This window comes from Rhinopithecus roxellana, chromosome 1 (genome assembly GCF_007565055.1).
Source record: "Rhinopithecus roxellana isolate Shanxi Qingling chromosome 1, ASM756505v1, whole genome shotgun sequence".
In the NCBI taxonomy this organism is placed as follows: domain Eukaryota; kingdom Metazoa; phylum Chordata; class Mammalia; order Primates; family Cercopithecidae; genus Rhinopithecus; species Rhinopithecus roxellana.
In genome coordinates, this window is record NC_044549.1 from 122,645,284 (window position 1) to 122,670,551 (window position 25,268).

Sequence of the window (25,268 nt, forward strand, 5' to 3'; positions counted from 1 at the left end):
TTTCACCATGTTGGCCAGGCTGGCCTTGAACTCCTGACCTCAGGTGATCTACCTATGTCAGCCTCCCAAAGCGCTGAGATTACAGGCATGAGCCACCATGCCCGGCCTGTGCTGCCTTCCTGACACTCAAACACAGCAGGGTATGAGTTGTATGATCAGCTATGGAAAACAGACTGTGGTATGTATGTATGACTGATACGTGGTAACAACCCTTCTCTAGGCCTGTATCTAGCTACACAAGCCAGGAACTGTTGGTCAGTTCAATTAAAAAATTAAGTGATTTAATTAATGAGTTGGCTGAATTACCTTCTTGTTTGACATGAATCAACCAGCCCACTCCAGCAAAACAGTCAACCAACTCACTCACTCTGTAGAAGCAGCGTGTCATTGAACAACCAAACATCAGTTCATTGTGCACAGCATAATGATGTTTCATAAATGATGGACTACATATATGATGGTGGTCCCAACATATTAGAATAATGTATTTTTACTGGCCATTTTCTAGTTACACAAATACTTACCATTGTAAGTATTGTACTGTAGCACAGTAACATGCTGTACAGGTTTGTAGCCCAGGAGCGATAGACTATTCCATATAGCCTAGGTACATAGTAGGCGCTACCATCTAGGTTTGTGTACGTTCACTCTCTGCTGTTCACACAAGGATGAAATCACCTAATGATGCATTTCCCAGAACATGTCCCCGTCATTAAGCGAAGCATGACCTGCATGCATGGGTAAGCATGTGTGTGAGAAGCCATGAGAATACCTCTAGAAACACAATTCTTCTTTCTCTGAAAAATGCTTTCCCTCAAAGAACAGTGCATGCTCATGGAAAATGTAAACAATTTCTTTCTATAAATATCAAACCCATTTTCTGTGTGATTCATATTTCAAATAAAACACACACGAGATCAACCACTTAAATTGGGTATTATTTCTTTTTTTTAAATAAACCTTTGTCAGAATATTATTTCTTCTTTTTTTCTTTTTATTGCCACTCTTCCTCTCCAGAATATTATTCCCATTGTGTGAAATCCAAAGGCAATGGGAAAGGATACAGTTCTCTTTCTCCCTTCTTACAAGGGAGAAAAAAGAACTCCGTTCGTCACTCACCTCTGTTAGAAATGCATTCCTTTAATACAAAGAGTATTTCTCTCATTTTATGATGAGAATAATTGGGCAAAATAAATTCAGTACTTTGTCTTTCACTTCTCAGCCACCTTTGGGGTACTTATATTTTGTATATCAGGATGGCTGTGCTGTGCATAATTTCTTACAGATCTTGATGTGCTATCTTTCATCATTATATTCATATATAAACCCAATAGTTGTAGAGATTACTAACAGTGAGTAAAGGAAAGTCTATCTAGAAATATGGAAGACATAAAGGGATGTCTTGGGACTGACCTACAGAGTCCTTGCCTCGTGGGAACAGATTCAACAGGGCAATGCTGATGTAGGAAGGGAGTGTGTAGGGGGTGTGTATGTCGGGTGGGAATGGGAGAGGCAGTACAGTATCATAGCCTGCATATTCTTCTCCTTTAATCTAGAATAAGAAGAATGTGAAAGTAGAGGTAATAGGCAATATGCCATAAGACACACCCTCTTCTGACAGTGCAAAAGAGCTAGGTGTGGTTTTGCTAAAAATTTAGCTAATGTGATTCTGATTTCAAAATCATTACCTTGCAGCTTGTGTAGAATGTTTTCCCCTGTTTAACCGGCCAGGACAGGGAAACTAAAATATTGGTCAAAACTTGTGCCTTACAATATTGTGAATGGTGTTTCCATGATATCAGTGTCCGTCCTTTCAAGATTTAAGCTATCTAGTGGGGGCAGGTGCCTATACTCCACCCTGCCGAGCTGTAAGCAATTATAAGAGATTTTATGTCCAGATAATTCCAAGGTTCTATCATTTGGTATCTATGGTTTTGTATTTTGTAAACTTCCAAAGGACTTCATTTCCCAAATCACAAATTTCTTTACATTTGAAATAGAGAAATCAAATTACCATTAATGTATTTCCTTGCAGGAAAGAAACTGGGCAATATTATATTTTTAAAAAATAACTTACAGAAAAAAAATAAGAAGATTGTTCTTTATTATTCTATGAAAGAGGCACAGTGAAAGAGCACTGGGCTTGGATTCAGAACACCTGGATTCCCATCCTGTTTCTGGCACCTAAGTAGCCTTCTATGAACCACAGCCCACCTAGCTTGAGTTTCCTTTTCTGTAAAATGATGTAGTTTAACAAAATGTAGCTATCAGATACTTTCAGCATTGATTCAGCAAATATTACTTAAGCATATGCTGTGAGCCTAGTACCAGGGTGTGATTCAGCATGTAACAGGAGGGGGGTGTCCCCAGTCCAGGTAATGAAAGGGGGGACCATTCACAGTGTCAAAGACAGAAAATTAGAGAGGACCTATTACTGTTAGCATGCTATGTTTAGGGCACTGGCATAAATATTTCCCATTCTACACTATTAAGAAATTTTTAACAAAGCAAAAATTGTGTTGTTTACCTAGACTTAACCTTTCTGTAGTTTAGGGCCAAACTTCAACTGTTGGAGCTCCATCTTTAATTGCTACTATTTTCTATGAATCCATTTCTGGGAATCTCTGAAGGCATAGACTGACTGTACACTTAGCATGGTGACATTAAGGGGAAATTTAAATTGTGTGAAGGGACAAGTCCTCTTCTTGTCCCTGGGGGACTGAGCAGAGGAATTCTCCTAGGAACCTTTGTACCCAGAGAATTCCCATCACTGAACAGTCCTTAGGGACCTCTCCTTTACCTCTGCCCTAATTTTGGTTGTACTTTTGGTGAGTAATATTTAGGCCACTCGAATTCTTTTCTCCTTTCTTTGGCCAACTGCCTGATGGAAGCAGCCAGCCAAAAAGGACCCAAGGACATTTTAGCCTCTATAAGCTTTCTTTCTTTTTTTTTTTTTTTTTTTTCCTGGCTTTGTAAAGAAATCTATAAAGGAAGAATTTGCATTAAATGATCTCAAGGGAGCCACAGAGCATGCCCTCTGGAATATCCCTCACCTTCTCCCTTTCTTCTTAACCCTACTATGCCAAAGACCTTAATTGTGCATCTATTTTACAAGCTGGAGGGCAACCAAAATCTTCCTTAATTTATGCCATAATCACTGATATCCAGATGATGGGTCTGCTGCACACCTGGAATTCTTGTATTTTATTTTATTTTACTTTATTTTTTGAGATGGAATCTTGCTCTGTCAACTGGGCTGGAGTGCATTGGCGCTATCTCGACTATCTGCAACCTCCGCCTCCCAGGTTCAAGCAATTCTCCTGCCTCAGCCTCCCGAGTAGCTGGGACTACAGGCGCCCGCCACCACACCCGGCTAATGTTTGTATTTTTAGTAGAGATGGAGTTTCACTGTGTTAGCCAGGATGCTCTTGATCTCCTGACCTCGTGATCCACTCACCTAGGCCTCCCAAAGTGCTGGGATTACAGGCCTGAGCGACCACGCCTGGCCACACCTGGAATTCTTTTGTGGCTGGTGGCATTGTTGCCTTTAAGGTGGTGTCTGGAAAATGAGAATTCCAAACGGAACCTCATTATGCTCTTAGAAAAATGACCATCATATTCACAACTGCTTTCTTGACATTCCAAGCAACCCAAAAGAAAACATATCAAGCTGAGAAGGATTCTGTTGTCATTATTTGAATATTATCTACCAGGTTAGACATGTGAGAACATTACTTTAATTATACATAAGAGATTTCTAAACTGGAGAACAGGAAACAGGTAGTGGTCATAAATGAAAACAATACCCAGAAAGAGAAGGCACTGGAAAATACTTCTTATTAATCTACTTTAAAATATTTATTTTCTAGTTCATGAAACTTTTGCATCACCTGAAATATTTTCCTTCGTAATTCATTTAGTACCTTCCATATTTTGCCTTTATTTATTTATTTGGATTTCAGTTTAAGTATTTTTTTTTTTTTTTTTTTTTTAGGCGGAGTCTTGCTCCGTCGCCCAGGCTGGAGTGCAGTGGCCGGATCTCAGCTCACTGCAAGCTCCGCCTCCCGGGTTCACGCCATTCTCCTGCCTCAGCCTCCCGAGTAGCTGGGACTACAGGCGCCCGCCACCACGCCCGGCTAGTTTTTCGTATTTTTTAGTAGAGATGGGGTTTCACCGTGTTAGCCAGGATGGTCTCGATCTTCTGACCTCGTGATCCGCCCGTCTCGGCCTCCCAAAGTGCTGCGATTACAGGCTTGAGCCCCCGTGCCCGGCCGAGTTTAAGTATTTTTAACAGGATGTCTGCTATCTGGTGTTTTTAATAGGGTGTCTGTTAAGTTTTAGTTCTTTGCTCAAAGTTCCTTGGTTAGTGAGAATACCAAGATGGGGGTATCCAGGTCTCTGAGCTCCAAAGCTATGCATTTCCTTATAGTGTTTAACAGCCCTGGCATCTGCTATAATGGAGCCTAAAATATATGCATTCTCTCCATTTCTGTATTGTCTTGGTTTATCTTTGTCATAAAGCAGACCATTAGAAAGTTGAGCTCTAGGATCAAATTATCTTGGCTCTTCTTCACATTGCCATCAGCATACACTGAGGGCATTCAAAGGAACACTCTCTATGAGACTGAATATAGTATCTACTGTGGGGATATTGTTAGAGCCCCATTTACATAATCAGGAATTCCCTCTCTTGGAAAAACCCACAAATTTTGCTCAGGAGTCTAGAAGTAAGAGAAGCTGTTTTGCAAATAACTGCTTTGATTGTTATTTCATGTACAAATATAAATCATGTCAGTAATGGTGCTCTGGCTACAAGGAACCAAATTGTGGCTCATTTCCAACGACTGAAACAACCCTTACAGAGCTTATTTTGAGGCTCATCCTGATCCTTGGCTTTGACTTATTTTCCTGCCTTTATTTCCCTTTATCCTCATGTCTTCGTTTATCCCATTCATCTTATATGTGAGTTTATTTCATCTCACATGTAAACTGCTTCTAAATCTTTTAAGGATGTGACATTATCCATATCTATATATGTATACATATAGATATTTACTGTTGAATTATTGGTTCCACAGAGTGTAATACTTTGTATGCTTCCTAATGCACTAAGTATTTTGCAGGGCTATGTCTTGTTGGTCCAATTCATTTATAAGTTCCTTGAGGATAACAACTAGGTGTTACATTCATTCAAGTCTTGAGAGTCCCCAGCACTAATATATGTTGTTTGATTTATTTGTTGATTGGGGAATATCCACAATCTGAGAAGGTAAATGATTCCTAGGTTAGGCATGCCCTTGTACAAATCATCCTTTTTCATAACAGTGTCAAAAAATCAGGGGCTAGGTTGGCTATGAAGTTTGTCAATACATGAATTCCTATGTTCTTTACTTTGCAACTTCATGAGTCACCCTACCACACTAGCTGAATCATGTTGAGCACAACTCTTAAGGGAAGTATGAGAAAGCTAACCTAGGAATGGCAGAGACCCCCTTTTCCTCCTCTAAACTTGGGTACATGCTTTGACTTTGAAGCAATGGAATGTGATTGATTCCATAAGCCACATTAGTGCTCACCTTAATCAGATCATATAAATTATATGTGGCTATATATGGAAACTTAAGAAACAGAAAAGTCTACCAGGACTGCAGTGACAAAATTCCTGAGTCCCCAGATATGATGAACTTATCATTAGTTTGTAATTAATTGATATTTCAACAAGAAGCTTTTTGAAACGTGGTTAAGAGGAAGAATAAAAGCTGGCCAAACTTTGTCCTTTGGTTTGACAAATTTTGAGAAGGTAACTGTAATTCTAAGCAAAAGAATCAGACTAAATTACATTATATGTCCTGGTGATTATATGTTTCTTCACAGTGCTGCTTAACGTTTACATACAATACTGTAAACCTCAAAGATGCCTCTCACTTATGTAATTATCTCTCAGTTATATAAATGAAAAAACTGACATTTAATAAGTGACACTAGCGTATCTTTATATAATGTAATGTTACATTTAACATCCCTGGAGACTAGGTATACCATGTATACGATGAGGATGGATGTTCTGGATAAATGAAACTTAACTTTGGAAACATTGTGCTTTGAAATAATTTTAAAAATTTTTGATAAAGATTCTGTAATACAAATCGCACCATTCCATGACTTCTTAAACAGAGGATTTGATAAGCCTGTTCCTGATGACTTGTCATGGTTGCGAATGCTCACTCTGGGTCCCTGGGTTACAGAGTGGTTCCTTTAGGGGTTCCTGAAGTCTAGGCCTCTGACTTCCTGTACTGAGTGACTCTGGATTGAGCTATTCAAGAAGTAGAGGACCAGCCTGTTTTGTTTCCTGTCTTCCCCTTCTGCTGACAGTTATCGTGTTCATTTTCCAACTGCTGCTGTACTCGTTCACTTTACATGTAAACATGTGAACATTGGGCAGGACCAAGGAGGCCCTGCTTCCCTGGAGATTAAGGATGTCAGCTGAATGACAGCCACTAACCACCACCCCTACCTTCCCTTTACTCCCGTTCCTAATTTATGAAGTTCCAAAAATCTGGCCCCCAAGACAATGAAAGCTTATTGTGTACAATTTAATTTTCAGTCTATATGCACTCAAGTTTTGAGTGCATATTTTTGGACCCCTTACTCAAAGAAGTTCGCAAGTTTTGAACCCCTTACTCTAAGAATTTTGCACAACCCAAATTGATTAATGCAGGTTAACATATTACAGAAGGTTACATGAATGTAGGAATGATAGTATGGGATGGAGTTGATCAGGGAAGACTTCCTGAAGGAGGCGGCTTTTCGAATGGTTTCTCAATGCATTGATGGATATTTTAGGTAAGGTATAATGCTATATTGTCTTGTTGCTAGGACGATGAACTCTTCAAATATTGGCTCTGCTGCTTATTTGCTATGTTACATTTGGCAAGTTACTTAACCTTTCTCCCTCAGTTTCCTCATTGGTAAAATGAGGAATATAATAAGTTCTGCTTCATTGAGTTGTTGTGAAGATTAAATGGTTCATGCATGTAAAGCTCGCCTGCCTGCCTGCCTGCCTTCCTTTATATCTCTCTCTCTCCCTCTCCCTTCCTTCCTTCCTTCCTTCCTTCCTTCCTTCCTTCCTTCCTTCCTTCCTTCCTTCCTTCCTTCTGTTTTTTGAGTTGGAGTCTCGCTCTGTCACCCAGGCTGGAGTGCAATAGAGTGGTCTCGGCTCACTGCAACCTCTGCCTCTCAGGTCCAAGCGATTCTCCTGCCTCAGCCTCCTGAGTAGCTGGGATTACAGGTGCATGCTGCCATGCCTGGCTAATTTTTTGTATTTTTGGTAGAGAGGGGGTTTCACCATGTTGGCCAGGCTGGTCTCAAATGCCTGACCTCAGGTGATCCACCCGCTTTGGACTCCCAAAATGCTGGGATTACAGGCGTGAACCACTGTGCCCAGCCTGTAAAGCTTTTAGGACAGTGCCTGAGAGTACGATGTAAGGGTTTCCCAATAGTGGTAGTAGAAGTAACAAGTCATAAGCAAGATACCTACAGTAAACAGACAATGCTTACCAAAGAACTAGGATGTAATAATAGCTGAAGTTGACATGGGAAAGGACATTTAAAGAAAAGCTCTCCATCTTTTTCATTATATGGCTCACATTTTAAAAAATGATGTTTACATGTCACAGCGGTATCAAAAAAGCGGGTTGCTTGCAGTCAGAGGCAACTGCCCCCAGTTTCTGGCTGCCACAGGCCAACCTAGGCTGGAGGAGAAGTAGGCACATGGATAATCTATTCCCAGCATACACTGATTAGGGAGATCTGGTTTGGTGAAGATTTTCGAAGAGAAGTCTAGGGAATTTGGAATAGGTGATTGTCCAAAGGAACAGTGTGACCAAAAGAGATAGTTGTAGTAACTGTAATATAATAAAACAGACCAAGAGGGAGAAGTATGGAGACGGTGTAGGTTCAGATTCTGCGGGCCTATTGGGCGTGACATAGATGGGAGATGAAATGAATGAAAACTGGGGTTTGGTGGGAATAGAAAAGAGGCAGATAGGAAGTTAAACCCCTCGGCCTCCTGATTTCCTCCTGAGTCCAGATCTGGCAAAAGGAGGTTAGGGGGAGGTCCTTTGTTGCTCCATTGGAGAAACATAGAAAGGGGCCAGAAGAGCTCAGTTATCCGAGGAAGTGTTGATAGATAGGACTTTGTATTATGGAACAGCAGCAGCACAATTAGAAAGCACATTGGAATCACCCCCAGTTATCTCTGGGCAGGGAAGAACTTCTGGTTATAAATCTATTAACTATTGCAACAATTGACTAGAGCATTTTACTGGCTCTTGTTCTCTTGTACAATAGTGTTTTTAGTGCTTGTTTAATCATTGTTAATGTGAAATCATTTTTTCTTGGACTTTGTAGCAGTTTATTATAGAGGTTGCAGATAATCATCAGTGTTTTTTATGAAAACAGTAAAGGATTAATGCAATTGTGTGTCTGTCCTGCCCAGAGCAGGTTCTCATTAAGATATGTTAAGTTGATTTTGATTTGTTTGGGTTTTAATTTTTCTCTCCTGTCTTCAGAACAAACTTCTATAAATGTCATCATTGTTACAAAAAGAGATGGAAATTTATCTTTAGGGATTTTTTTGTTTTTGTTTTTGTCAGAAAGAAAAAAAGAAGGAATAATAGCTGGACTTAGTTTGCAATGATTCTGAAGCATCTTCAAAATCATTTTCTTTCCTTTCCTGTTTTTTTGAGACAGAGTCTCACTCTGTCGCCCAGGCTGGAGTGCAGTGCCGCCATCTCAGCTCACTGCAACCTCCACCTTCTGGATTCAAGTGATTCTCCTGTTTCAGCCTCCCGAGTAGCTGGAATTGCAGGCACATGCCACCATGTCTGGCTAATTTTTATATTTTTAGTAGAGATGGAATTTCACCATGTTGGCCAGGCTGGTCTTGAATTCCTGCCCTCAAGTCGTCTGCCCGCCTTGGCCTTCCAAAATGCTGGGATTACAGGCGTGAGCCACCATGCCTGGCCTTTTTTTGTTTTTAGAGACAGAGTTTTGCTCTGTTGCCCAGGCTGAGTGCAGTGGCATAGTCATGGCTTACTGCCACCTTTACCTACTGGGCTCAAGTAATCCTCCAGCCTCAGCCTCCTGAGTAGCTTGAACCATATGCATGTGCCACTATGCCTGGCTAACTTTTTATTTTATTTTTTTGTAGAGACGGGTTCTTACTATGTTGCCCAGGTTGGTCTTGAATTCCTGGATGCAAGTGATCCTCCTACCTCAGCCTCCCAAAGTATTGGAATACAGGCATGTGGGCCACCTCACCCAGCCTCATTTTTTTTTTCCTACATTACACTTTGTTCCAAGAGCATTCTAACAGGAAACACTGAGAAAGAAAGAAAAAGAAAAGTGATTCTACAAGTTAAAACCTGCTTCAGAACATCCTTCTCTGACCCCCAGGAAGCCTCCCCAAGAAATGGAATGGTATAAACTACTCCTGTTTTTCTTGTGCATATGGCATTATAATAGTGGATTCTCCCAGCACTTTGGGAGGCTGAGGCGGGTGGATCACAAGGTCAGGAGATCGAGACCATCCTGGCTAACACGGTGAAACCCCGTCTCTACTAAAAATACAAAAAATTAGCCAGGCATGGTGGCGGGCGCCTGTGGGCCCAGCTACTCAGGAGGCTGAGGCAGGAGAATGGCGTGGGCCCGGGAGGCGGAGCTTGCAGTGAGCCGAGATCACACCACTGCACTCCAGCCTGGGCGACAAAGCAAGACTCCGTCTCAAAAAAAAAGAAAAAAATTGTGGATTCACACTTCTGTCTCCTCTCATTGGAGTGTGGGGCAGGGATTGTATTTCAATAATCTGTTTTCCCTCAAGTTTCTAACACAAGACCTGACACATCAAAATTAACTGTCAGGAATAAGAAATTTGTTCATGTCTACTTAAAACTACCAGTCCATGGCCGGGTGCGGTGGCTCATGCCTGTAATCGCAGCACTTTGGGAGGCTGAGGCCAGTGGATCACGAGGTCAGGAGATCGAGACCATTCTGGCTAACACGGTGAAACCCCGTCTTTACTAAAAATATAAAAATTTATCTGGGCATGGTGGCGGGCGCCTGTAGTCTCAGCTACTTGGGAGGCTGAGGCAGGAGGATGGCATGAACCCGGGAGGCAGAGCTTGCAGTGAGCAGAGATAACGCCACAGTACTCCAGCCGGGGCAACAGAGCAAGACTCTGTCTCAAAAACAAACAAACAAAACTACCAGTCCATATTGTAGAATGTTTTCTTTAAAAATCTCTTTTTTAAAGTTTAATCACTGGCCGGGCTCTGTGGCTCATACCCATAGTCCCAGCACTTTGGGACACCAAGGCAAGAGGATACCTTGAGTCCAGAAGTTCGAAACCAGGCTGGGCAACAGAGTGAGACCTCGTCTCTACAAACAAGAAAAAAAATTGGCCAGGCATGGTGGTGAGTTCCGGTGGTCCTAGCTACTCAAGAGGCTGAGATGGGAGAATCACTTGAGCCCAAGATATCAAGAATCCATGACATCAATTTTAAAAAGCCTTTGCAATGAGGAAAGTAAAATAACAGCTCACTTGCTAGACTATTAAAAGGCAAATGGGAGGAGGTCACAAAAAGGTTTTGACAGGCTAAATGTGGGCTTGACAAAGATCTACACATTTTTCTTCTAATTGTTGGCCAGATTCACTCTTTTTCTTTTTCTTTTTTTTCTTTTCTTTTTTTTTTTTTTTTGAGACAGAGTGTCGTTCTGTAGCCCAGGCTAGAGTGCAGTAGTGCCATCTCGGCTCATTGCAGCCTCTGCCTCTTGGGTTCCAGTGATTCTCCTGCCTCAGCCTCCTAAATAGCTGGGATTACGGGCGCCTGCCACCATGCCCATCTAATTTTTTGTATTTTTAGTAGAGATGGGGTTTCACTATGTTGGCCAGGCTGGTCTCGAACTCCTGACCTTGTGATCCGCCTGCCTCGGACTCCCACAGTGCTGGGATTACAAGTGTGAGCCACCGTGCCTGGCCACGGACTGATTCACTCTTCTTATGAAAACCCACAAGTTTCTAATGATTAACTTTCTGGGTTGTGGGAAGTTGTGCTTCATAACAATATGGGACTTGTATTCCTTTATACTCTCATCTATAATATCAATATAAATACTTTCTCTGATGAGTAACTAGGTTTCTGAGATAAGTCCTTTTATTATAGCTGATAACACAAGATTATATGAGGTGGTATTGCTAACCACTAGTGAGAGGTTTTGCTATATAATGTGGAACTTACACTTCATTGGTCTTCCAAGAACCCCCTAGATGCCACTCTAAATTGTTTATTGACAGCATTAATACCTGGAGAATTTGCTTAAAAGAATTAGATTATTTTTCTCCCCTTCCTTCTTCTACCCACACCCCCATAACTCTGTTTTTCTTAAAAAATAAAAAATCTTCAAAATTGCCAACATTGCTCAATTGTTGAGAACAAGGGAACAAGTCAGCCATCATATTTACCCTATTTTTTTATTCATAGACCTGATAAAAACTATGTTATCCAAAGCACCATGAAGCTGCACACTCACCAATTTCAAGATAATATAAAATATCACATAATCAATTATGGAAAATAATGAAATGGAATGTTGGCACAGAAAACCTCCTCGGAGAGTATTAAAACAAGGAATCAATTGCTCGGGTGGGGGGGTTGGGTGTTAAAATCACAATCAGTCAAGTCTTTACCAATGGCCAGCTGTGGGTGCAGACCTGCAGGGCACGTGTGAGAGGGGTCAGATACAAGTTGCTGAGGTAGTCACTGCCCTGTAAAGATTGTCATTAATTCTACAAACAATGAAAGAGTTGTTTGCTTATGCTGTGGGCTAGGTTCACAAGATACACAGAAAACTGCAGAAGTAAAAGTAATTCAATCATTTGTTCCTTCATTTAGCAAGCATTTATTAAGTGGCTTTTTTTTCTGCCAGACACCAAGGAAGGCACTTCGGAGCTGTAGCTTCAGAATCTGTCCCTGCCCTCAAGAAAGGCAGAAAAATAAGCAAACAATCATAATACTTTGTGAAAGCAGGGAGATTATGGAAGATGCCCTGTTAGACACAAAGGAAGACAGGATAATGTGAACAGCACAGAATATAAAACAAAAATGAAGTACTAATTACAGGTAACAGACAGGCTCAATTTTACCTATTCCTGCAATTTTTAGAGAAGCAGAGGAACAGGGGATATGCAGATTTTGAAGTGTGTCCTCAGCATCCTAAAAGAAAAGAAAGCTAGGAAAAATCGGACTGTTTTTTGTTTGTTTGGGGACAGAGTCTTGTTCTGTCTCAACAGGCTGAAGTGCAGTGGCATGATCTCGGCGCACTGCAACCTCCGCCTCCTGGGTTCAAGCGATTCTTCCTTCTCAGCCTCCCAAGTAGCTGGGATTACAGGTGTCTGCCAGACCTGGCTAATTTTTTAAGAGATAGGGTTTCACCATGTTAGCCAGACTGGTCTCGAACTCCTGGCTTCAAGGGATCCGCCCACCTAGGCCTCCCAAAGTGCTGGGACTACAGGCATGAGCCATGGTACCCGGCCTCAGATTCTTGTCTTACAATTTTAGTATGCCTTAATTCTGGCAAGGTCTTGTTACCGTAACTATTTCTGTCAAGCTATATATGAAGGACAGGAACCATCAAATGCAAATGAAGAGGAAGACCCCTTGATGAGATGGCTCTAGAAGACATACTTCTGTGTGTGAGAGTGTGTGTGTGTGTGTGTGTGTGTGTGTGTCAGGGTCTTGCTCTGTCATCCAGCCTGGAATGCAGTGGCGCAGTCATGCCTTACTTCAGCCTCAACCTCCTGGGCTCAAGCAGTCCTCCCACCTCAGCTCCAGAGTAGCAGGTGTGTGCCACCACACTTGGCTAATTTTTACATTTTTTGTAATCTCCCTATGCTGCCCAGGCTGGTCTTGAACTCCTGTACTCAAGTGATCCTCCCACCTCGGCCTCACAAAGTGTTGGGATTATGGGTGTGAGCCACCACACTTGGCTGACATGCTTCTCTTAATTTTCACTCACCTTTTCTCCTTTTGTTCATGGCCAGCAGATAGTCTCAGTACTTCCATTTTTCCACCTGCAAAATGGGAATAATAAATTTTCTTGTTGTATAAATAGGTTCTTAAGCTGGAATCCTTTTTAGGTGTCCATAAATAGACTTTGGGGATTCTATAGTCCCCCATCCACTTGGAAATTCGATGCAACATTAACATGTATGGTAATTGTTTCTAGAAAGCCAAATTCAAAATAAAGTATTTTGGGCTTCCCTGAAATAAGTGCTAAATAAATAACTAATACTTCACATCACAAAAGAACAACATAACAAAACCAAATTACCATCATAGACTAATAAATCTGAAATAAGATGCTGATAGTGTATGAGAATACAATAAAACCCAGAGAGAGCAAAGTGCACCTGGCTTTGAAATCACTCCTTAGCACCTGAGGGGATCACTTCCTGGAATCTGCTCTGCATGCAATGACATGCAAATTGCTAGGACGTTAGGCCACAGCTCCTTGGGTCAGCTGTTGGCAGAGAACATTTGGGCAGATCTGCATAAGCTGCTGCCCACCGCCTGGCTTGTGATACCACATGACATTCTGGAGACTTTCCTTTAAAGAAAAATATGAACTCTCACTGTCAACTAAACCACTAAATACCGTTTGGGTGAACATTCTCCTGCACCAGAGTCATTTTCAAAAAGGCAGTGACTGCATTTGTCTTGTCCACCGTTATCTGCTAGGGCCTGGCACTTATAACCATCAAAGAATTGGCTCTCAACAATAGCTATTTACTTAATGAATGTAACTGTTTTGGTTAGAACATACTTACTGGTTTGAAACATTTCTGATGGAGATGTGCTCAGGGATGCCTTTTACTGATCACAGAGCTTGATTATACTTCGATTTCTGTAGGTAATTTCTTTTTCTCTTCTAAACAGCACTTACATGGTCCTCCAGTTGGGAGCCTTCTGTTAGTTATTTCTGCCTTTGTGTATTGCTTTACACTTCACGAAGGGCTTTCCCATCCATTATCTCATTGCATCTTCACAAGACCTGCCCCACATATTTTTAGCTGAGAAAATATAAGGCTAGAGAATTAAGCAGCTTGGCCAAGCTCTCATAGCTAGAAAGTGTGGAATTGTGCCTCAAATTCTTGTTTTTGCTCTACGTTTGGTGCTGTCTTGAGCTTACTGTGTCCTGAAATTGTGGAAACAAAGTTAGCCAGAAACTCTTATCACTACTAATATATCAGTGACAGCTGTTGAGAGTCTTATGGAATGGCCACATAAAAATGAATTTGATAAAGTAAATTAAATGTATTTGTTTTATAAAATTCTAGAGCCTCTTGATATAATTTGGAGACAGCCTAGATTGTGAGAGGGAAAAAGAGAATTCTTATTTTGAGATGGAGTCTTGCTCTGTCACCCAGGCTGGAGTGCAGTGGCATGATCTCTGCTCACTGCAATCTCTGCCTGCCGGATTCAAGTGATTCTCCTGCCTCAGCCTCCCAAGTAGCTGGGATTACAGGTGTGCACAACGACACCCAGCTAATTTTTGTATTTTTAGTAGAGCCAGGGTTTCGCCATGTTGGCCAGGCTGGTCTCAAATTCCTGACCTCCGTCATCTGCCGGCCTCAGCCTCCCAAAGTGCTAGGATTACAGGCATGAGCCATTGTGCCTGGCCAACAAGTCTTTAGACATACCCCTGAACCTCTCTGACACCCCTGTTTTCTCATCTGAAAAAATGGATATTCTCCTAACTTCCAAAGGCATGTTTTGCAAGTCAAATCTAAAATACACAAAAACTCTTAAAAATATTAAACAACATATAAATGTCAGTTACTTTTTAAATAATGTGTAGTGTGTATCTAAACATGGCCATCGCATTTGGGTACACCAAGGTTTTTGTCTGGTAAACATCACAAAACAAAAAGTAAACTGATACAAATAGCTATAGAAATGGATAAATATGCTGTCCATATTTAAATATGAGGACTGGACATGAGACAGATGTGCATTTGTCATTGAAGAATGCAGTTCCCTGGAGGGGAAGGTGAAACACCCGTAAGATCCCTGTTATAATGTAGCACTTTTCACTGTAATCCTCATAGCAACCTTGTCAGGAAGATACTTACTGTTCTTGGGCCCGTTATTCAGATCAGAAAACTGAAGTTTAGAGAGTTGGTGGGAAAATTGTCCAAATTATAAAAGAAGTTCCAGTTAGCACCGACATCATGCTTGGTGAGTGTTCTCTTCAGTCCAGCACAATTGGACTTTCAGTTAACACTGGTTACAAAATGGGCAGTGTGTCTTTGGCTCCAAAAGTCAAATGGGCTGTAATGCTAATTTTCTTTTATATGAATTCTTGGCTTGGCAGTTTGCTAATATCTATATACTATTTCAGCTTCACTTTAATGTACTGTATTCATTTTTAGATACATAAGCATAGGCAATCTGGGGTCATTCTGATGGAGCCTACTCAGGACAACCTGAGGCACCTGGACCTAACTCTAATAACTCTATTAATGTTAGGTAGACCAATTTAATGGAGTGCATTTTCCTAGCAGTTCATTGATTATAAATACTTAGCTTAAGTACCTATGTGTTTCCTAAAAAAAAATTTGTCCAAATGAAAATCATGACTTTCAGGAACAGTGATATGAATTCTGAGCACCTGTGCTTCAGTGGCCATGGGTGGAGACTTTCTTATTTATAGGTAGTCCTCTTATGTTGAAAACTACACAAAAACAAAAAAAAGTAGTGAATAACAGTGTCATATTTTGTGTTTTTTTGTTTATTTGTCTTTTTCTATTTCTTTTGCAGGTTGATGACCAAATGAAGCTGCTTCAGAACTGCTGGAGTGAGCTCTTAATCCTCGACCACATTTACCGACAAGTAGTACATGGAAAGGAAGGATCCATCTTCCTGGTTACTGGGCAACAAGTAAGTGTAGAGACCGGAAAAAAAAAAAAAAAAAAAGCGTCTTTTTATTAAGCATGTTCAGAATGGCCGGAATTTAACTGGGTCAGAAGCACTCTTGTGCTTTGAAAGGGAGAGATTGGCTGCCAATAATTTAGAAAAGATGACTTGGTGCACTCTGTTCCTGCTCCGATGATTATAGTTAAACTTGTAAAAGCAAACATAATCATGAACATTCTGCTGCTTCCATTCTGCTGGGACTGAAAGTCCTGCTTATAAGGGTCCGAAGAACTGATAAATCAAACATAATGATTAGTACCTAGGGTTTTTTTTTCCTCGAGCTTCTGTTTTAACCTGTGACACTTGTTTGTCGGCTATTTTAAAACCTTATAACTTGTGGAGTCCTAACTATTTTGGAACAATATTGGTGAACGAGATGGATTTGGATGTCACGACTAATTGAAACAGTTGGTATAAAGGCAAATGAGAGGGAGAGAAATTTCAGTTTTCAGGATCCAGTCATTCAAATGAAAGATAGAAAGAAAAAAATTACTGTTAGGTCCTCCACCTTTCTGAACAGATATTTGTTCGATCAACAAATATTTATTGAACATCCAACTCTGTGCTAGTTACTTTTCCGGGGCTTTGGTATATATTAGTGAACAAAATAAAAAGGTTCCTACCCTCATGGAACTTAATGTTGTAGCAGGAAGGAGCTGACATTAAACAATAATCCTAAGAAACAAGCCTGTAATATGTTAAAAGTCAAAGTGCTATTGAATAAAAGGAAAAAAACAAAAAAGAAAGAACCAATGAAAGGAAAATCAACACTCATCCATAGACATGTGTTGCAGTGTGACCATATGTTGCACTGTGAAATAGGAATGGTTGGTTTGGCTTTCTTGAAAATGTAACATTTGAGCAACGTCTTAAAGGAGGAGAGACAGCTTTGTGAATGTCTTCAGAGAGAGTCTACTTAATGAACCTACATGCAACTTTACAGGAATTTAGGCAAGTCTCTCCAGTTTCTTACCTTCCATTCTACAGCTGATGTGCTATTTAAATAAATGTGTGGAACACAGTGATTCCTTCAATCCTTTGGGTCATACCTATTCAGGGCACCACTGCTTTGTTCAGCAATGGTGACTTCAGTACTCAGGTACCATGATCTTTTACGTCCAGCCATAAATGTTTATGTGCTGTGAAACCACAGCAGTGCTATTTGGAAATGAAGGGCTGTCTCCACATCATTTGCTGTATTATTAATAAATCAAAATTTCCCAATCAAATTAAAAGCAAGCACTCTTTCAGAGTTTTTGCAAATTGGGTCAATTCAAGCATCTCCATCACTATCTGGTCCTTGCTAAATGCACCTCTCAGGAGAAAAGCTTTGTAGAGGAGAAAATAAAGTCTCAATGGGTTTGACTTTCTGTGCTTTCAAATTTTTGTTTGGCATTTTCATTCTGGGACCCAAGTCTTTGGAGGAAATGTACCCATTTTCAGACTCTAGTCATTGGGTGTGCCTCCCACCTTCACCCACTTAGGAGCTGCACTGGAAGTACAAGACTGGGCTCACAAATTAATTTGATTTCATTTCCTTCTGAGTTTCAGAAATGAAATGGGTTGTGCCGTTCTTTTTCTGAAAGCCCTTCCATTCCTGCTCTTTGGAAATACTTCTTATTTCATATTTCATTTTGCCTTAAGTGCTGCCCGTGGGTGAGGGTAATTACTATTTAAAAAGTAGAGAAAAGTGCATTTCTTGCTGTCTGATTTTCAAAACCAAGAACAATCAAGGAATGGATGGTATTATAGTTTTTTGGATCAATTACTGGTGCTTTGTGTTTTGTCATCAGAACTGAATGAGGAACTCGGTGGTAGAGAAATAGTCATTTCCTTATATGTTTCCTGCAGCCTGGATTCTTCCAGCTCCCCTCCCCACCCTTTAAAGTGTGCCACAGGTCTGTCTGAACCCCTCCCTTCACTTTTTTCATCCAGTCCAGTGACTACCCTAGTAATGATTAATTATAATCAGACATTCTCATTTATGGCAATTATGGTAGACATCTTTATTTTATTTTGTGGAATATCTAGACAAAATGTTTTGAATTTATCTCTGTGCTTCTTGCATTTCATAGGATGGAAGCAAAAGTGCTACAAAGGAAAACTTCAAAAGCCTATAACCTCTCTATCAGAATTAGATAGATATCTTAAAGCAGGGTCATATACATGTACTTCTTTTATATCCTCACGGTACCTAGCACAAAGCTGAATATGTTAGGCACACGATAAATATTACCTGATTGAACTAAATGGGAACTATTGTATCTCTCCCCTGGTTGCTTGATTAAAACAAATTAAGTATAATTTTTTTGAGAATTATAAATACTTCTCTGAGTGTAAAGATGGGAAAATTAGATTTTTGCTACAACAAGAATACATTACTTAGTGTACACCAATTTTAAGAAGGTAGTTAAAACAGTGATGAATGGAAGGAAAGGAATATATTAAGTATAAGAGTAAATAAAGCAACATACTAGAAGAAAAGGTGATTTATAAAAAAGAAAAGAGGCCAGGCTCACGCCTGTGATCCCAGTGCTTTGGGAGGCTGAGGTGGGGGGGTCATTTGAGGTCAGGAGTTCGAGACCAGCCTGGCCAGCATGGTGAAATCCACTAAAAATACAAAAAAATTAGCCAGGCATGGTGGCATGCGCCTGTGGTCCCAGCTACTTGAGAGGCTGAGGCAGGAGAATCGCTTGAACCTGGGAGGCAGAGGCTTCAGTGAGCCAAGATTGTGTCACTGCACTCCAGCCTTGGCGACAGAGCGAGACTCCATCTCAAAAAAAATAAAAAATATAAAAGAAAAGAGGTGGGAAGCTAGGAGATATATATACACACACACGCGCGCATATATATCTGCATATATACATACATATATATACATATATATACATATATATGATAGGAAAGTAGTTGAAGGAAGCAAAAAAAGAAAAGGAAGAACTGCTTCCTGTTATGTTTATAATCCAGTAACGATTGCGCTGTGGTGAGAGTATATTTTCTTTGCTGGTGCAGACTATGTGCTCTCTGGTGTGTGTGTGTGTAAAATTCACACATACAGTGTAATCTAGAATTGGAACAACCTGTTTTCGTGTCTCCATTCCAAAACTTCCTGGCTACGTTGTCTTTAGCAAGTTGCTTTACCTTTTGAGATTCAGTGTCCTCGCCTGTCCAGTGGCAACTATGATGGTGTCTACCAGAGAGAATTGCAGTAGGAATTACAGGAAGTATTCTGTGAAATGCTGACATAAAAATTAGAAGTCATCAAAACTAGGCCAGTGCAAGGGTGACATTTATGGAGTCAACAACCCCATGAAGAAAGGACTATTATCCCACTTTGGCAGATGAGGAACCAAGGCAAAGAGAGATGAAGTGGTTGATTCAAAGGTCAAGACGCATCTATTAAGTGGTAGAACAGATGGTCAGATCGAAGCCGACTGGTACCAAAGTTTGTGTTCTTTACCAACATGCCATACTGTTTATCTGGATAACTCACAGTTGCTGCAGAGCTTGCCTTCACGTCGGCATTTAATTTGGTCTTCATGTGTAATTCCAGTGCATGACAGACTCTACAGAAATTCCAAGCAAAACAAATTCATTTCCTTTTTTGTTGAGACTAAATGCATAGACTTTTTTTGTGGTTTAGTTAGTAGTTTGTTTTTGGAGTGAATTTTCTATATGGCATTGTAAGCACATTGTTACAGTAAATTTAAATTATTCACAAGCAATTTTAATGTGATTGTTGCTTAGTGTTATAAAATTATTTTAATATTAAGAAAAAACTAAAACTAAGAAAAAAATCACTCATAATGCCACCGCTTGAATCAACTTTTTGTTGAATTCTCTTCCAATCTTTGGGGGAAAACATGTATCTTAAAAGAGGATTTTTCTCATTTTTCTAAATAAAATAACTTGCCTGCCCCAGAGACATATTGACCTGCTATCATGGATTTGTGTGGAATGTGAACTTTCAAACACTGCTAGAAGTGTTTCCATGAAGCACTGTATTAAGGCCATGTTGTTGATATCACGGGAAAAAAAGTAAATGGTATTACCTCAATACAGCATACAAAATTCCCGTAAAGGCAGCTTGGTACTCACCTGTAGGAGATAAATACATTTTTTAATTTAGTTAAAACAAATGCTTCTGATGACCTGATAAATGAAGGGAAATCAAAGATGTAAGGGGAGAAATATTAGACACAGCTCTGCAGCCAATAGTGATGAGGCATAATTCATCCACCTAATTAATGACTGTAATGACTGCCCTTTGCATAGTGCTTTTCACTGTATACTTTCACAGGTAAGCCCCATTACACAGGGTCAGAGAAAGTGTGGGGAAATTTCAGAGGAGGAAGTGCAAAGAGAATAAGATGGGTGTTCAAAGCTGTCCAGATGATTCAGCTTCTATAAGGAAGTGCCTTACCCCTAAAGTGAGGATATTTGATTGTACTCTCCTTTGCCAGTTGAGAAAGACACCATTGCTTAAAATCCTTCTAGGTCAGAGGAACAGTGACAAGCAATCACTGGATGAAACTTTAAACTCGCCACCATTTTCAGCCTCAGCCAGAAGAAATATAATTCACTCATTATAGATTTCCAGGTTTACTTATAGTATTTTCTCAACTGCCCTATTGAGAAAATGATTACTTCTGGAACAAATGAAAATGTTTATACTGACTATTTTGAGATTGGCAAATAGGAATATTAAATGTGCCTTGGTCCACAACATCAGGAATGAAGTCCCAACACGAAGAGAATGCCAGACAGTGATTTTGTATCCCCTTGAAAGCATGTATGTCATGTCTACACATTGCTTTATAGTGACCTTTTGGACAAACAGAGGAATGCAAGACCCCAGGTGCTCCATAGCCCAATCTTCTGGCTTTTTCTTACTAAATACAGCTCACTGTAAATAATGTGGTGAATTTGTCATAGCAGAGGAAAAAGAATAAGACTAGCCTGGATTTTAAAAAATGAGTGACTATTCAGGAAACTGCTCCTTGGAGCTTGAAAAGAGAAGAAAAATAAATAAAATAGCACAGCCTTTCTCTTAAGCCCAGTGGCTCACAAGTTTGCTCAATAAATGTTTGCAGAATTGAATCTGTTCATAGTTCATTGAGAACTAGAGAAACTAAAATAGCCCCACTGCAAAAAGCAGCCCAGGACACCAGTACATTGTATATTAAAATGAGGATTCAGTGTTTCACTTAACCCTATAAGTTAGCTATTATGTTTTAATTGTGTCTTTGAATCAGGCATCTACATAAATGTATATTAAATAGCCTTATTAAGCAAAAAGGAAATTATAATTATCAATAATATTAAGCACTTCAAATATTCTATATAGTCACAACTTACAGTTATGAAAAGAATTCTTTCCTATCCAGTATTTTAAAAACTATACACGCATATATGCACACATATATCTATGTATGTATAAAATAATAATGTACTTTGAGTAGGGTCAGGTTTTAGTATTTGCATATTGTTGCTAATTAACAGCCACTGTAACATCATCCTAAGGGAAAGGTCTACTGGCAGCTTATTATCTTCTATCATTGTGTATCATATTAAAATGACAGGCATCTTATACAAGTCATCAAAATTTCAGTGATTAGAATTAAAAGCAATTTAGCTAAAACTGTTTCTATTTTCATGATGAGTGAAATTTATCCAAAGGGGACATCAGTTTAGAGTATTTCTTCAATACCTCCCTTGAATTTAATGACACAAAGGTTACATGTAAGAGAGCAATAAATTAATTTTACTAAGTACATAAAAGATAAGACCAGCTGCTCCTGAAATGAGCACAAACTCTGCATTCAACAATGAAAATATAATTATGTTTGTAATAAAATGTAAGAAAGTTGCAGATCTCTATGTTGTTTCAAAAATAAATCACCCATCCTTCTTAGGAGCTGTGCAATTTGATAAATTATCCTTGAAAGAAATGTTGTCTAAGCCCTCATTTAATAAGCATGTTTGAGCTTTCAGATTAGCATGTAAATAAATGTATAGCTATAAAGTTGTTGGTAAACCAATGGATTTTTTGAGGTCCACCTCACTAACGGTCTCTCACTAAATATATAACCCTACGAAACAAATTAGATTACTTTCCATTATAGTGTACTACATTTTCAAGTATGAAATTCTAGTATTTGAACTTATTATACACCTGTTAGAACTACATACATCAATATTTAATTAACTCCATCTTAATAATGGAAAATTAATACCAACATATTTGTGTTTCATGTTAGTATGGTCTTCCTGGTTCAGGCCTTAACTAGTGATTTTTTTCTTTTCTTTTCTTTTTTTCCTTTTTTTTTCTTTTGAGAGAAGTCTAGCTCTTGTCCCCTAGACTGGAGTGCAGTGGCAGAATCTTGGCTCACTGCAACCTCTGCCTCCTGGGTTCAAACGATTCTCCTGCCTCAGCCTCCCAAGTAGCTGGGATTACAGGCACCTGCCACCACGCCTGGCTAATTTTTGTATTTTTAATAGAGACGGGGTTTCTCCATGTTGGCCAGGCTGGTCTCAAACTCCCGACTTCAGGTGATCTACCCGCCTCGGCGTCCCAGAGTGCTGGGATCACAGGCGTGAGCCACCACACCTCGCCTTTTTTTCTTTTTCTTTTCTTTTCTTTTTTTTTTTTTTTGAGACAGAGTCTCACTCTGTCGACCAGGCTGGAGTGCAGTGGTGCATTCTCAGCTTACTGCAACCTCTGCCTCCCGGGTTCAAGCGTTTTTCCTGCCTCAGCCTCCTGAGTAGCTGGGATTACAGGTGTGTACCACCATGCCCAGCTAATTTCTGTATTTTTAGTACAGACAGGGTTTCACCATGTTGGCCAGGCTGGTCTTGAAGTCTCGACCTCAGGTGATCCACCTACCTCGGCCTCCCGAAGCACTGGGATTGCAGGAGTGAACCACCACGCCCAGATCTTAACTAGTGATATTTACTACAATATACTTTGTGTATTTTAACCTACAGCTGCAATTTATTCCATTGATTCCAAGCTTAAATTGATAGTCTTGTCCCATCTATGATTATTTCTTGATAATCACAGAAGTGAGAGGTACCTTATTATCATCACCTTAGTTAAGTGATTTATTTAAAGATGAGGACACCAAGGGATGGAGATTTATATGTACTTGCCCAAGGCTCTTCGTATGTAAGAGGCAGCATTGACTTAGGTCTCATACCTAGTCTCAGGCTCTTGCCACCACTGCTGTACCATCAGGCCTGGCTGCTCTCATTCACTCATCTTTCCCATTAGTCTCAGTAAAATTTGTATTATTATTATCTGAAGTAGTTGACTATGTGCAGTTTTTAAAGAATTTATAGCATAGGCACCTTTTTAAAGTAAGGACTTTCCCTGAAGTAGAAAGTTCCCCTGTAAGAGAACTGGCAAAATGATAGTTGAGACGTCACTTCGTGTGCTCTGCAAATAATCCCAACGTGCTCCGCAGAGTTCAACAACTTGTCCTGCCTCCTTCCAGTTCAGGGTTCAGGTTGCCCTGGTACTGACCCTTCTTTCACACACTCTGAAACAGAAACCACAGGAGTTCTTACCACACTTGATGTTTAAATTTAGTGCGTAGATGCCAGCACCTGGCTAAAGCAGGTAGACAGTGCTGTACATGATGCAAGAGCTTTCCTCTAACACACATTAACTGTGGCTTTTTCATGCATAGTTGACTCTATATAAACTGATTGACACCTTTGGGGGTCATCTTTCCACTGACTCATAATTTTTCTCACTCTTGAAAAAGGTTTCTGTACACCCAGTATTCTCTAGTTAAAGCTGAAAATTCAACTCATCATATTTACACAATAAAAAAAATCCATTCTGCCTTGTTTTTAATTGCAAATTCTACTCAAGGGACTAGTTCTCCTGCTTAGGAGGCAGCCCTGTGCCTTCTCCTAGAGAAGCAAGTGCAGTCAATTATGGTAATGAAATGTCAATAAATATAAAAATTTAATACAGTCTGCTCTGGGTGAGTGGCAGATGAGGACTTGCCTCCCAGACAAATTTGCTGCTGCTGCAAATATTAAATGCACCTAAAAGAGTACCTGGTTGCCTGAGAGCTCTCCAGTAAAAAAAGGATGGGAGTGTCAGGTACCAACTGGGCTTTCCCATTACGCTGTAATCACAGCAGCAAAGTCAGTGCTATCACTGACAGTCTTCCCAACATCTTAACTTATTATAATTTGAACTTCTTATGTCCCCATGAATAATCTAAGATTGGAGGCTAGCAGCACTTTTTTTTTTTTTTTTTTTTTTTTGAGATGGATTCTCGCTTCTTCACCCAGGCTGGAGTGCAATGGCACGACCTCGGCTCACTACAACCTCTGCCTCCCAGGTTCAAGTAATTCTCCTGCCTCAGCCTCCCCAGTAGCTGGGATTACAGGCACATGCCACCATGCCCAGCTAATTTTTGTATTTTTAGTAGAGATGGGGTTTCACCACGTTGGCCAGGCTGGCCTCGAACTCCTGGCCTCAAGTGATCGGCCCACTTCAGCCTCCCAGAGTGCTTCGTATGTAAGAGCCACCATGCTCAGCCCCTACCTTTTTTTTTTAATGAAAAGGAAAATAAGCCTTTTCTTTTTTTGCTTCCAGACAACGGAATTATTCTCCTAAATAAAATTATTTCTGTGTTTAGAAACACATTAATCTGATGTAATCTAATGTAATCATCTGAGAATAGCAGTTTTATGTCATGCTTTTTAGGAAACAGAAAACTAAAGAATAATTTATTTGTATTTATTTTAAATTTTTAAATGAACACTTCTGCTGTTCTATAAAGAATAATTTAAATGTGATTCTTTCATCATCCACAAACATGCAATCTTGAACCATGATTACTTTAAAATGTAGTCTCATAATACAAGTGAAAACGTATCTGCCTTTATTTTCCTCATGCGCTAGCTAATATTGTATAGAACACTCGTCTGGATTCTCTTTTCATGGACAGTATGTTTTTCTTTCACCTTATTCATGAGAGTTAAATTTTTTTATCTTATGTGGTGATGTAATTTTATAATATAAAGAAGGCATATATACTTGAAAAATTTAGGTAGCCAAAACCTGTTTCCTACAAAGCTTATCAAAAGTGATTATATTTATCAGACATAATAATTCTGATGCATTTTAGAATCATGGAATGTGTCTCAAACTACTTTCATGGGGAAAATCTCTTCTGTTACCAGTCTGTATTGTGGCCAGGCACGCGGTGG

The 25,268-nt window shown here is 39.9% G+C and overlaps 1 protein-coding gene across 6 annotated transcripts in view; it reads left to right on the forward strand.

Annotated features, from left to right (window-relative positions):
- The window catches only part of NR5A2 (nuclear receptor subfamily 5 group A member 2), a 151,395-nt gene that overhangs the window by 68,337 nt on the left and 57,790 nt on the right, over nt 1–25,268 (forward strand). For all 6 annotated transcript variants that reach the window (XM_030929705.1, XM_030929707.1, XM_030929719.1 and 3 more), the window contains one exon: nt 15,879–15,998. In XM_030929705.1, coding sequence (XP_030785565.1) covers nt 15,879–15,998 — 120 coding nt within the window. The remainder of the gene's footprint in view (nt 1–15,878; nt 15,999–25,268) is intronic.